Below are 14,650 nucleotides of genomic sequence, written 5' to 3'. Positions count from 1 at the left end.
GTACAGGTGAAAGAATCCCAGTAGCAAAATTATTATTGACTGGTGAGTTAATTAAAATAACTATTAGAAAAAAGTAACAAATCACAGAAAAATATGGCTACTTTTGTTTTTTCTGGACATACTCCCAGTTTCTCTGATGTATTCCTGAGATATGACAAGCAGCTTTCTCTGAAAATACTTAAAATAAAATCAGTTGATTTTTTTTCAGTGTGCAGCAGAAAAATATACACAAGAGAAACAGTTACAGAAAGTGAAAATATCACCCACAGGTCACCTATGAAAGTATTTGTGTTCTCTCCATATTTTTATAAGCATTTGAAATAAAGGAGTAAATATTTTGAAATTTTAGAGGTCATTTTTTATATTACTTGTTAGCTTAATTCGCCAAAATGACCAGTAGACTAGCCACAGGTGTCTGTGTTTACATAAGTCACTTGGTCTACAGTGCTGCTGTTTATGTAACCGTTGAGTTTCATTGCATTAATAACTGTTTATTTTTCTACTCACTGTATTGTCTACATTATCTATATTAGGACAGTGAGTTAGCCACCTATCAGGGGGCCAGTACCTGTGCTTGTTGTAGTAAAAGTGCAGACTAGACACTTTCACCCATAGTTTATGATTTTACTGTTTTTTTTGTGTTTTTTGACAGCACATTGGATATTAAGGTACAGTGTGGAGTATGTTTAAATTGTTATGACACCATCTAAGAGGCGCTGATTTTAGTTTCGGTGATTAAAATTCTAGTAATTTATGTTTCCATTGCTTTTTACTAATTAGCATTTACCTTGCTAACCCCTTGCTAACGGAACTTGCAAGGATTCATCTAAATATGGTTAATTCTGGCTCCAAACAAATACAACAACAACAAAAACATCCTGGTATTAGCCAAAAGAAACTTTATTTTAAAAGAGATGAAATTCTGAGATTTTAAAAATGCTGAAATTGTTCAGTGAACTGAAAACAGTAAGTTTGTAGCTGGTGATGCTGCACTCTCCCCTGTCGCTGCTTCGTGGCATTGTTTACTCCTCATACGGCATTAGTGTAGCCTCACATACTCTCACCAGAGAACCTACGTTTTCACAGCATCATCACAGCAGCAGATGAGTAGATTGGGAGACACACACACACACACACACACATAGAAGGAAGACGTCATACATCCATGTGCACAATTTACTTTTTCCTCCAAAGTCCTCCTCTTCAGACATTTTCAATAAGCCTTATTCATGTGCTATGGATCTTTTTCATAACTCTAATATAAACAAGCCAGTGAAACCGAGTTTACCCTAATTTGGTATTATATAGTCAAAATATTCAAAAAGAAATACATTAAAGATTATTAAGAGTCTTAATTATTTTTCTGGATTTAAATTGGCTTAAAGACCACTGCATTTCTTATATTAGGACTTTAAAATGTACATGTTGTGCTTTGTTCATATGTTCTGTCATACTCTTTAAATGGTGTATGCTTATATTAAATAAAGCTGTTTTCAAATAATGAGGCCAGTATACACACCATACATTGCTATATACTGCTTTAAGTAGCCTTTTCAGTCATTTTTTTATACCCCTGGCTAGGTATGATGTCATAGAGGGAGGATCTCCCTAATATGGTCAATTAAGGCACAAAGTGCTACACACAAGCTCCACCTACCGGCTGCCCCTGTGAGGGGCATCGATTCAGGGGGCAGTGGGTTTATGAAAGGAGGGTGGCCTTAAGGGAAAGATCTAAAAACAGCTTGTTTCAGATATTTAATGAAGTGAGGATCTGCACCAAGGCCCAGCTTATGATGAAGAATAACTCTGAGATGTGAATTATGCAATATAAAAATATGGAGTAGGAAATAATATTGGCTCTTTGAAAATTTCACTGAAATTTAATTAAAATTTGACTACAGGACAGAAGAGTTTTGTGTGAATATTACTTTATTTAAGTAACATCTTTACAAACATTCTTTCAATGCAGCTCTGACAAAACACTTGCCACTGAAACCTTAGAATCAAAAAGAAATTCGAAGACCTCGTTAAACCAGAAAGTTAAAAATCTCTATACACGTACATCCTACCTCAGTGCGCGTTACCTTCACATGTCACCACTCGTCTCAGCTTTTTTTTTTAAAGCTCTAGTTCTCAGCTGCAAAAAAAGGCACTGTGCTAAAAGTTGTTAATGAGACAACTCTTTTATGGATTCATGCATTTTACCACACAGCTTCATTCCATCAGTCAACCAATAAAGGAAACATAAAGATGTTCATTCTTAAATGTTTTACATCTACTTGAAAATAGAAAACCCTTCAAAAAGCCTGATTGGTGGATCCTCTAAGGGAGGAAGTTTTAACTGAATACCAAAAAATTTCAAACATGTTTTCTTAATGGTAAGTTCTTTGTTTATAAATTAAGCTTAAATATCAAAATGTGGAGACATAAAAACTGATATTCAAGAAGATTACTCCATTTTAAAACGGTTTATACATTAATCATAGATACATTGTTTAAAATGTACTGGTAAAGGCACTTAAAGTTTCAATCACTCTGACAGTTATTTTTTGGTGTTTTTAGAAATATTTAGCTAACTCTAAATGTTTTCTGGCCTTTTTTTCTAACACGATTGCTTTGCAACAAGATCAAGACACGCCACTCCCACTAGTCTCACTCTAGCAGCCTTTTAGCAACTTGGATCAACAGAATAAACTTTACACTTCTCTAAAATTTCTGAATTTCTGGTTTAAATCCCCAAATTTCCGCCCAGTTCACTGCTGATGTTTTGAAACTCAACAATACTTAACAGCCGAGCTTCAGAAATATCAGTGTATTTTAAAGCTACTGGCTCAATCACAACAAATACAGTGGTGCCCTTTTTTGCCATTGTACAGTAAAAACATTAATAAAAAATGTATTAGCAGCAGGTTGGGCTAAATATTTGAGAGAAACCTATAACCAGAAGGTCACAGGTTTGATCCCCACAGCAGAAAAAGAGTCCAGAGTGTCCTGCTTACTCACTGACCACCTCTGGACAGTAAAGCACAGGCTAAATGTGCTAATATATAAAACTATGGCAAAAAAAAGCCCATAATCTCAGAAGTTCACACTTTTCCTTCAAGACAAACAAAACAGTGTTTCAGGTCAAAAAATATCATTTATGCTTTGGTAAATATGAAAATACATTATGAACTGAAAATGAAACAGCTTCAAAAAAAGCAATTATATTGTTTTATTTACATAAATATTCCTCTGGCCTACATTGTGATGGTTCATAATGAAATATTTTTAAATGATCATGAAACTGAATCCTGAACCATGAAGTCGATGTGAGTAAAAGACTCTTTCCAGCGCATTTCAAACACAAAAACAAAAATAAATAATGAAGCAGTCAGACATGTTTACATTCAGAGTGAAACCTTTAAAAACCAAACAAAATCTGATAAATAACTTGGACTAAACTAACAAACCGTAACAAAAAAAGTCATCACATGTAAGATGAGGAAAGGAAGTATATAGTAACCTTTAGCTGTAATAATGACAATAATACTACTTGATGTAATGTTATTGTAGTTCATCACATTCATACATCATCTATTAAAATATAATTTTTTTTAATGTTAAGGCACAGATGAACCCCAAATTAATATACATGGTGTTCCTCTGGTACTATTTATCCATCTAAATTGATTTGGTTAGAGTTGCCCAGTTTTGGTGATATTAGCTGGAGAAATGATGCATGGAGCCCACAAATAATCAGTTCAAAAAAGTTCAGTAGATAAACAGCACTACAGGTCAGAAGAAAAACAAATGTATAATTAATTTGAGGATAAACTGTGCTTTTATTAGAGGTTTACTTTATATTAACACTGCAACCTCACAGAAAAACAAAACAACAATAATAAGAAAAGTAAAATACATTAAAGATACCATTCCAGCATCTTCAGTACTTTGACACCTGGTGAGCTGCTGTTGTTGTTTTTGTTGTTGCTGTGGTCGTTGAAGACTCGTCTGTTCGTGTTTCAGCCAGGTGCTGGGTGATTCTGGTAGTTTTTGTCACCATGGTGACAGTTCCCTCCTCGGAGGAAGAGATTTGGTGCTCTTCGGTCATTTGCGAGGTGGTAAAGTCGAGCCCTGAGGTGTGGAGGCAGAAAGACCCGGAGACATCTGCCTCACCCCCTACCTCACCTTTCCGCTGGGCCTGAGGAGAAGCCTCTGGAGTTATCTGGAGGAAGCCTGCGGCAGGTAGGCCAGGAAATAAGAGAGAAATGAAAGGAAAAGAGGAGGATAGGTGAAGAAATCAAGAGGGAAAAGAAACTTAGTCTTTTGTAGAAGAGACAAAACAGAAGAGCATAGATGAGTGATTTATTTACCAAGAACACAAAAAAATATACAAAAAACATCAAAGGTAACAGCGAGGATAAAGTATAGATAGTGTAAAGTATATTCTAATAAATCATGTGTTAATACAGTGGAAAAAAATATTAAAATCCAGTCACAACATATGAAAACAACATGCAAAATTGATTAAACATCATTTTTGAATGTGTAGACTTTTACAGTTTTTCATCAGTTATATGCTGATCTATAGTCTCGAGTCTAAACAGGCAAATTTAATAGACGGGGAAGATCCAAATTTAGATTTTTCAAAATTTGCCATGTAGTGCTTTGTTAGAAATCTGTATTTTTGTGTCCTTAATATATCTATTAATATATATAAGAGCTCAGGCTATGCATTTTTCTTAAAGAAACATGAAACACTACATGAGTTAGTCTTTTAGTGTGGCAATGCACAGTGATTCAAATGAACGCAGAATAATTTAAAGCTGAATGGGTTGGGTTCAAAACCTGCACCAAAACTTTCTGGTAAACATGCTGCCATCTTGTGGTGAAGTTTTTAATTAAATATCTCAGAGGGTTTTTACAAAAAGCGGCTTTAATAATAACATTAAAAGCAGTATTGACGTAATACCAGCCCAGTAGCATCTCCTTTAGCCTTACCTGTGGCATGTGGCTTCAAGGTGACCTTTGGGACCTTAAACCATGAGGAAGACTCTCTCTCTTCTGACTCCCTGCTTTTGCTCTCCACCTTGCTCCAAGCTTGAAACTTTGTTGAGGTGAACTCTGTGGCAAAACCAGAAGGGGACTCTGAGCTGTCCCTGTCCAGCATTTCTGTTCTGGCACGAGAAGACACCAAATCCTTCAAAGGCTCCTCAGTGAAACCCCCTGGTAACATTGTGCTTGATTGTACTTCTTCTGGTGATGAATGCTTTCCCAGTTCCCCACTTGTTTCCATGTCTGCTCCTCTTGCACCCGCCTTCCCATATAGACTGGTGAACTCCACCTTTGGGAGTTTGATTTTACCACTGAATGCCACCTTCTCTTCCTTGGAGCCCTTGTGAGGGCTTTCACCATTGAGACTTGAACTTGAACCTTCTCTTTTGACAGTGTCACCACCAAATGATGCAGATTTGCCAGACGAAAATGACACTTTAGGCATCTTTATTCTTCCCCCCTTTGACTTTTCTTCTTCTGCCCCTTCTTTTTCTAAACTTGCAGCAGCTGACTTTTCTTTGGACTTTCCAAAGCTTGGCTTCTTTTTGATTTTGGGCATCTTCACTTTGACATTCTCTGTCTCAGCCTCAGCCATTGCTTCCCCTTTTAAGGGACTTGTGCTTGTAGCAGGCTCATTTGTTGGAGGAGTGTCTACCAAGACAAAAACCGCTTTCTTTACTTTAGGCATTTTAGGGCCCTCATACTGAATTTCTGGCCCATGGACATTCACACTTTCCTCTGGTGAGGATAGGGAGGGTAATGGGACGCCAAACTTAGGGATTTTGATTTTCTTGCCTTTTTCTGTTTTGCTGTCATCTCCACCTTGAGATGAGCCAATATCAAACTCTATGTCTGGTATTTTGGGGACTCTGATTCCTGCATGCGGAGATGAGGAGCCACCCTCTCCTTTCACTTCTGCTTTTAGACTTACACTTGGTAATGTAACTTCTGGTACTGGATGGTTAACACGATCTTTGTCATCTTTATGACCATTCTGGGTTTCAACTTCAAAATACTCAAATCTTTCTCCACCGTTTTTCTTTTTTGGCATTCCAATCTTGAATTTTGTTCCTTTGACTTTAGGCCCTTTTACTTTGCCGCTGGTTTCTGTAGTGACATCTAAGTCAGGTAGATCAACTTTTTTCCTGTCCTTTTTGCCCTCCCCTTTGTGAAGTCCAACATCAAGTTCTAAGCCTCCTTTTGGACCTTTGATATCTATTGTTGGCACTTTGAATTTTAGGCCTTTGTGCTCACCCTCAAAATGCAAATCAGCTCCTCCAATAGCCCCAGTGTCCAGATCAGCCTTACCACTTGGTAAGTTAATCTCTGCTTCAGTGGTTTTAGCCATTGGCAGTAGTATTTTTCCCTCTGGAACTTTAATATCAGAACTGGTTACTTTCATCTCTACAACAGGTACATCACTACCTTCACTTTTGCCTTTCGGGAGTGAAATATCAACTTTTGGCATCTTGATATCTGGCAGTTTGATGATTCCTTCCTCTGTCTCCATTTTCTCTGCTGGTGTATCAATGTTTACTTTCCCCTTGGGAAGTGATATGCCCACATTTGGCATCTTGAACTCTCCTCTATCTCCCTCGATATCTGCCTCAGGACCTTGCACTGAAGGTTTTCCTTTAGGAAGAGAAATGTCAACTTTTGGCATCCTGAATATTCCTCCCTCACCCTTAATTGCAACATTGGCACCTTCAGTATTTCTCGTTGGAAGTGAAATATTGACTGAAGGCACTGTCATATGTGGCATTTTGCTGCCATCTCCCTCAATTTCCATCTCTCCTTCAATTTTGCCAGATTTTCCTTTGGGTACAGAGACGTTAAAACCTGGCATTTTGACATGAGGCATTCTGATCCCCCCCCCTGCACCTCCTTCCAGCTCTATCTCTGCACCTTCTGTTTTTCCTTTAGGTAGTGAAATATCAACTGAAGGCATATTGATGTGGGGCATCTTGAATTTTCCAGCTTCTCCTCTGATCTCCACATCTCGAACTCCTGGACCTTCAACTTTTCCTTTAGGTAGAGAAACATCAACATTCATTTCAACATCTGCACCTTCAATCTTTCCCTTGGGTGCTGAAATATCAACTGAAGGCATTTTTATTTGTGGTGTTTTAAATTTCTCTCTTTTATTTCCTTCTGTTTCAGTCTCTGCATCTCCAGTCTTTCCACTGGGCAGTGAAATATCAACAGAGGGCATGCTTAGATGTGGTATCTTAAATTTTCCACCTTTCCCCTTTAACTCCACTTCTGGACCTTCAATCTGTCCTTTGGTTAGAGAGACATCAACATCTGGCTTTTTCCAGTGAGGCATCTTAAATTTTCCTTTGGTATGTCCTTCTACTTCAACATCTGGACCTCCAATCTTCCCTTTGGGCAATGAAATATCAACAGAAGGCATGCTTAGATGTGGCATCTTGAATTTTCCACCTTCTCCTTGAATCTCTATTTCTGGACCTTCAATCTGACCTTTAGGCAGAGAGACATCAGCATCGGGCATTTTCAGATAAGGTGTTTTGACTTTTGCTTCTCCTTGTCCATCCACTTCTATTTCTGCCTCAGTACCTTTGAGTTTTCCTTTAGGAAGCGATATGTCAATGTTGGGCATTTTTATGTGAGGCATTTTTAACTTTCCCTCTGTAGTCTCCTTCATTTCTAAATCTGGTGAATCAGTCTTTGCTTTTGGAAGTGAAACATCAAGTGCAGGCTTATTAAAATGAGGCATTTTGAATTTTCCATCAGCCCCTTTTAGCTCCAGGTCTGGTCCTTCAATCTTTGGAGACTTTCCTCTGGGTAAGGACACATCAAGGTCTAATTTGGGGAGGGAAACATCAATCGTTGGCATTTTGGGAATTTTAAGGTTTCCCTCATAGCCTCTTATATCAGCCTCTGTAACATCAACTTCTGCTTTTGGGAGAAGAACCTCAGTCTCTGGTGTTTTAGCTGCTGGTAGCGACAACTCAACAGAAGGCATCTTGACCTTGGTTTTAGCTTCAAGGTCACCACTTGGCTTACCTAGGTCTTTTTCTTTAGAGACAAAGCCTGGCATAGAAAACTTTGGCAGTTTTAAAGAGATGCCAGGTGCATGGAAGCCACCTTTTGCCTCTACATCTGCATCCAGTTTTGCTTCAACTTTTTCCTCTGGGAGTTCACGTTTGGGTGATGATATTTTTAACTTGGGAAATCTCATTTTGTATTTTGACATGTCATCTGAGTTGTCAACATTGATATCTGGTTGATGAATGTCAATTTTTCCCTTTTTCACTTTAACATCAACATCAGGACAAGAGACTGATACATCTGCAGCCTTCTTGGACATGCCAAATGAGGGCAGTTTGATTTTAGGTTTTTTCACCTTGACTTTTCCACCTCCATCAAACTCCACCGACGGTGCTCTGATCTCTCCTTCTACATGTGGTGAACTGAGTGAGGTATGTGCCTTAGGTCCTGGTATTTCTAAGTTACAGCTCTTTGTCTTTCCCCCAAACCTAGGAAGAGTGAAACTAGGTGCTTTGAGGAAGACATTAGGTAGATCAAAGCTGCCCCCTGAAGAAGGCCTTCCTCCTTCTGCTTTCAGAAGTTCTACTTCCACATCATCACCTTTGGGTTTTGTAAGGCCAAAATTGAGATCCATCTTTGGAGCTGAGATGTCAACTGTTGGTAGTTTTACTGTGGGAAGTTTTAGGGATGCACCTGGACCTTCTAGACCGCCTGTCTCTATATCTTCATTCTTAAATTCCAATTTGGCAGGATTAAGGCCTCCTGTAAGACCAGACATCTCCAAATCTCCAGATGCATCAGGACTTAGAGTATCAACTTTGAAGCCTTTAGCTTTTATACCAGAGGGCAGGCTGAGGTCAAGGTCAAATTTGGGAAGATTTATGTCAAGAGTTGGCATGTGGAATCCACCTCCTTTTTTATCAACTTCAACCTTTGGGATATCAAACCTTTCTTTTTCAGAGAGTCCTTCAATATTGATATCTCCCTCCACTTTACCCTCTGGAACTGTGACCTTTTCTCCCTTCACGTTGGGTCCTTGCACTTTGATATCACCTTCTGGGAAGTTCATCTTTGGAAGTGAAATATCAACTTTGGGCATTGTGAATTTGCTTCCTTTATTGCCAGGACCTTCGATGTTGAGGTCACCTTCAGCTTTTCCTTCAGGTACTAAAATCTCAAACGCTGGATATGCACCTTCTATGTTGAATTGAGGTCCCTTTGCTTTGATTTTAGGAAGAGAGACAGATGGCATATGAAACCTTCCACCCTTTCCAGAATGCCCGTCAATTTCTCCGTGTGCGTTGGCTTTAGGGAGTGAAATATCAATGTCGGATATCTCAATTGTCCCACCTTTAGTATCAGGGCCCTTTATTTTTACACCACCTGCTGGGAGACTGACTTTAGGTAAAGAAACATCAAATTTTGGAATTTTGAAATTACCCCCTTTGATCTCAGGGCCTTCGATATTTATGTCACCCTCCACTTTTCCTTTAGGAAGTGAAACATCAGCAGTTGGAATTTCGATCGTCCCTCCCTTGACATCAGGACCCTCAAGGGTGACATCTACATCTGGAGACTTCATTTTGGGAAGCGAGAGATCCAATGATGGCATGTCGACAGTGGGCAATTTAAATTTCCCCCCTTTAATATCTGGACCTTGGAGGCTGACATCTATCTCTGGAGACTTGATTTCTGGGAGTGACATATCACCTTTGACTTCAGGTCCTTGGATATCCACATCAAGTCCCTTTGCTTTGATTTTAGGAAGAGAAATATCAAGTGAAGGCATGTGAAACTTGCCACCTTTACCAGTTTTTCCTTCAATGTCAATATCCACATCTGCTTTTCCCTTTGGAAGTGAAATATCAGCAGTGGGCATTCCAAGTTTCCCTTTGAAATCTGGTCCTTCAACATCGACTCCAGCCTTTGGGAGACTGACTTTAGGCAAAGAAACATCAAATTTTGGCATTTTGAATTTGCCCCCTTTCATCTCAGGGCCTTCGATATTTATGTCACCCTCAACCTTTCCTTTAGGAAGTGAAACATCAGCAGTTGGAATTTTGATCTTCCCTCCCTTGACATCAGGACCCTCAAGAGTGACATCTACATCTGGAGACTTCATTTTGGGTAGTGAGAGATCCAATGATGGCATGTTGACAGTGGGCAATTTAAATTTCCCCCCTTTAATATCTGGACCTTGGAGGCTGATATCTACCTCTGGAGACTTGATTTCTGGGAGTGACATATCACCTTTGACTTCAGGTCCTTGGATATCCACATCAAGTCCCTTTGCTTTGATTTTAGGAAGAGAATATCAAGTGAAGGCATGTGAAACTTGCCACCTTTACCAGTTTTTCCCTCAATGTCAATATCCACATCTGCTTTTCCCTTTGGAAGTGAAATATCAGCAGTGGGCATTTCAAGTTTCCCTTTGAAATCTGGTCCTTCAACATCGACTCCAGCCTTTGGGAGACTGACTTTAGGCAAAGAAACATCAAATTTTGGCATTTTGAATTTGCCCTCTTTCATCTCAGGGCCTTCGATATTTATGTCACCCTCAACCTTTCCTTTAGGAAGTGAAACATCAACAGCTGGAATTTTGATCTTCCCTCCCTTGACATCAGGACCCTCAAGAGTGACATCTACATCTGGAGACTTCATTTTGGGAAGTGAGAGATCCAATGATGGCATGTCGACAGTGGGCAATTTAAATTTCCCCCCTTTAATATCTGGACCTTGGAGGCTGATATCTACCTCTGGAGACTTGATTTCTGGGAGTGACATATCACCTTTGACTTCAGGTCCTTGGATATCCACATCAAGTCCCTTTGCTTTGATTTTAGGAAGAGAAATATCAAGTGAAGGCATGTGAAACTTGCCACCTTTACCAGTTTTTCCTTCAATGTCAATATCCACATCTGCTTTTCCCTTTGGAAGTGAAATATCAGCAGTGGGCATTCCAAGTTTCCCTTTGAAATCTGGTCCTTCAACATCGACTCCAGCCTTTGGGAGACTGACTTTAGGCAAAGAACATCAAATTTTGGCATTTTGAATTTGCCCCTTTCATCTCAGGGCCTTCGATATTTATGTCACCCTCAACCTTTCCTTTAGGAAGTGAAACATCAACAGTTGGAATTTTGATCTTCCCTCCCTTGACATCAGGACCCTCAAGTGTGACATCTACATCTGGAGACTTCATTTTGGGTAGTGAGAGATCCAATGATGGCATGTCGACAGTGGGCAATTTAAATTTCCCACCTTTAACATCTGGACCTTGGAGGCTGATATCTACCTCTGGAGACTTGATTTCTGGGAGTGACATATCACCTTTGACTTCAGGTCCTTGGATATCCACATCAAGTCCCTTTGCTTTGATTTTAGGAAGAGAAATATCAAGTGAAGGCATGTGAAACTTGCCACCTTTACCAGTTTTTCCTTCAATGTCAATATCCACATCTGCTTTTCCTTTTGGAAGTGAAATATCAGCAGTGGGCATTCCAAGTTTCCCTTTGAAATCTGGTCCTTCAACATCGACTCCAGCCTTTGGGAGACTGACTTTAGGCAAAGAAACATCAAATTTTGGCATTTTGAATTTGCCCCCTTTCATCTCAGGGCCTTCGATATTTATGTCACCCTCAACCTTTCCTTTAGGAAGTGAAACATCAGCAGTTGGAATTTTGATCTTCCCTCCCTTGACATCAGGACCCTCAAGAGTGACATCTACATCTGGAGACTTCATTTTGGGTAGTGAGAGATCCAATGATGGCATGTTGACAGTGGGCAATTTAAATTTCCCCCCTTTAATATCTGGACCTTGGAGGCTGATATCTACCTCTGGAGACTTGATTTCTGGGAGTGACATATCACCTTTGACTTCAGGTCCTTGGATATCCACATCAAGTCCCTTTGCTTTGATTTTAGGAAGAGAAATATCAAGTGAAGGCATGTGAAACTTGCCACCTTTACCAGTTTTTCCCTCAATGTCAATATCCACATCTGCTTTTCCCTTTGGAAGTGAAATATCAGCAGTGGGCATTTCAAGTTTCCCTTTGAAATCTGGTCCTTCAACATCGACTCCAGCCTTTGGGAGACTGACTTTAGGCAAAGAAACATCAAATTTTGGCATTTTGAATTTGCCCTCTTTCATCTCAGGGCCTTCGATATTTATGTCACCCTCAACCTTTCCTTTAGGAAGTGAAACATCAACAGCTGGAATTTTGATCTTCCCTCCCTTGACATCAGGACCCTCAAGAGTGACATCTACATCTGGAGACTTCATTTTGGGAAGTGAGAGATCCAATGATGGCATGTCGACAGTGGGCAATTTAAATTTCCCCCCTTTAATATCTGGACCTTGGAGGCTGATATCTACCTCTGGAGACTTGATTTCTGGGAGTGACATATCACCTTTGACTTCAGGTCCTTGGATATCCACATCAAGTCCCTTTGCTTTGATTTTAGGAAGAGAAATATCAAGTGAAGGCATGTGAAACTTGCCACCTTTACCAGTTTTTCCTTCAATGTCAATATCCACATCTGCTTTTCCCTTTGGAAGTGAAATATCAGCAGTGGGCATTCCAAGTTTCCCTTTGAAATCTGGTCCTTCAACATCGACTCCAGCCTTTGGGAGACTGACTTTAGGCAAAGAAACATCAAATTTTGGCATTTTGAATTTGCCCCCTTTCATCTCAGGGCCTTCGATATTTATGTCACCCTCAACCTTTCCTTTAGGAAGTGAAACATCAACAGTTGGAATTTTGATCTTCCCTCCCTTGACATCAGGACCCTCAAGTGTGACATCTACATCTGGAGACTTCATTTTGGGTAGTGAGAGATCCAATGATGGCATGTCGACAGTGGGCAATTTAAATTTCCCACCTTTAACATCTGGACCTTGGAGGCTGATATCTACCTCTGGAGACTTGATTTCTGGGAGTGACATATCACCTTTGACTTCAGGTCCTTGGATATCCACATCAAGTCCCTTTGCTTTGATTTTAGGAAGAGAAATATCAAGTGAAGGCATGTGAAACTTGCCACCTTTACCAGTTTTTCCTTCAATGTCAATATCCACATCTGCTTTTCCTTTTGGAAGTGAAATATCAGCAGTGGGCATTCCAAGTTTCCCTTTGAAATCTGGTCCTTCAACATCGACTCCAGCCTTTGGGAGACTGACTTTAGGCAAAGAAACATCAAATTTTGGCAATTTGAATTTGCCCCCTTTCATCTCAGGGCCTTCGATATTTATGTCACCCTCAACCTTTCCTTTAGGAAGTGAAACATCAGCAGTTGGAATTTTGATCTTCCCTCCCTTGACATCAGGACCCTCAAGAGTGACATCTACATCTGGAGACTTCATTTTGGGTAGCGAAACATCAAGGGATGGCATATTTAGCTTCCCACCTTCAACTTGAGGGCCTTCAACATTAATTTCAGGACCTTTGGCTTTGACTTTAGGAAAAGAGATGTCAATAGATGGCATGTGGAACTTTCCACCTTTTCCGATATCTCCTTCAACTTTTGCTTTTGCTTTTCCTTTAGGGAGTGAAATATCGATATCTGGCATCTCAATCTTTCCAGTATTAATGTCAGGACCTTTTATTTTGAAATCACTTTCTGGAAGACTCTCTTTTGGTAAAGAAATATCGAATTTCGGCATTTTAAACTTGTCACCCTTCATTTCAGGGCCTTCAACATCAAGGTTGCCCTCAATTTTTCCTTTAGGAAGTGAAACATCAACAGTTGGAACTTTGATCTTCCCTCCCTTGACATCAGGACCCTCAAGAGTGACATCTACATCTGGAGACTTCATTTTGGGAAGTGAGAGATCCAATGATGGCATGTCGACAGTGGGCAATTTAAATTTCCCCCTTTAATATCTGGACCTTGGAGGCTGATATCTACCTCTGGAGACTTGATTTTAGGGAGTGACATATCACCTTTGACTTCAGGTCCTTGGATATCCACATCAAGTCCCTTTGCTTTGATTTTAGGAAGAGAAATATCAAGTGAAGGCATGTGAAACTTGCCACCTTTACCAGTTTTTCCTTCAATGTCAATATCCACATCTGCTTTTCCCTTTGGAAGAGAAATATCAGCAGTGGGCATTTCAAGTTTCCCTTTGAAATCTGGTCCTTCAACATCGGCTCCAGCCTTTGGGAGACTGACTTTAGGCAAAGAAACATCAAATTTTGGCATTTTGAATTTGCCCCCTTTCATCTCAGGGCCTTCGATATTTATGTCACCCTCAACTTTTCCTTTAGGAAGTGAAACATCAGCAGTTGGAATTTTGATCTTCCCTCCCTTGACATCAGGACCCTCAAGAGTGACATCTACATCTGGAGACTTCATTTTGGGTAGCGAAACATCAAGGGATGGCATATTTAGCTTCCCACCTTCAACTTGAGGGCCTTCAATGTTAATTTCAGGACCTTTGGCTTTGATTTTAGGAAAAGAGATGTCGATAGATGGCATGTGGAACTTTCCACCTTTTCCAATATCGCCTTCAATTTTTCCTTTTGCTTTTCCTTTGGGGAGTGAAATATCAATGTCTGGCATCTCAATCTTTCCAGTATTAATGTCAGGACCTTTTATTTTGACA

At 39.8% G+C, this 14,650-nt stretch overlaps 2 protein-coding genes across 3 annotated transcripts in view; both read right to left on the bottom strand.

The window, feature by feature from the left end:
• Positions 1-1,911: 1,911 nt before the first annotated feature.
• Positions 1,912-11,074, bottom strand: LOC109205095 (neuroblast differentiation-associated protein AHNAK). Of its 2 annotated transcripts, none has more exons than XM_019367709.2 (2): positions 4,984-11,074; positions 1,912-4,218 (listed from the first exon to the last, which is right to left on the bottom strand). In XM_019367709.2, exons 1-2 carry the CDS (start codon positions 10,292-10,294, stop codon positions 3,926-3,928), a joined length of 5,604 nt encoding a protein of 1,867 aa, XP_019223254.1. In that variant the 5' UTR covers positions 10,295-11,074; the 3' UTR covers positions 1,912-3,925. The 2 variants fall into 2 exon arrangements, with proteins under 2 accessions (XP_019223254.1, XP_025753767.1); XM_025897982.1 differs by having other exon boundaries at positions 4,155-4,305.
• The window catches only part of prx (periaxin), a 36,347-nt gene continuing 32,765 nt past the window's right edge, over positions 11,069-14,650 (bottom strand). Inside the window, exon 9 of the mRNA XM_019367204.2 lies at positions 11,069-13,677. Coding sequence (XP_019222749.1) covers positions 11,069-13,677 — 2,609 coding nt within the window. The remainder of the gene's footprint in view (positions 13,678-14,650) is intronic.

The sequence above is a fragment of the Oreochromis niloticus genome, linkage group LG14, assembly GCF_001858045.2.
Source record: "Oreochromis niloticus isolate F11D_XX linkage group LG14, O_niloticus_UMD_NMBU, whole genome shotgun sequence".
Lineage (NCBI taxonomy): Eukaryota > Metazoa > Chordata > Actinopteri > Cichliformes > Cichlidae > Oreochromis > Oreochromis niloticus.
Note: the sequence above shows the minus strand (reverse complement) of the source record. Positions and strands in the feature narration are given on the sequence as shown.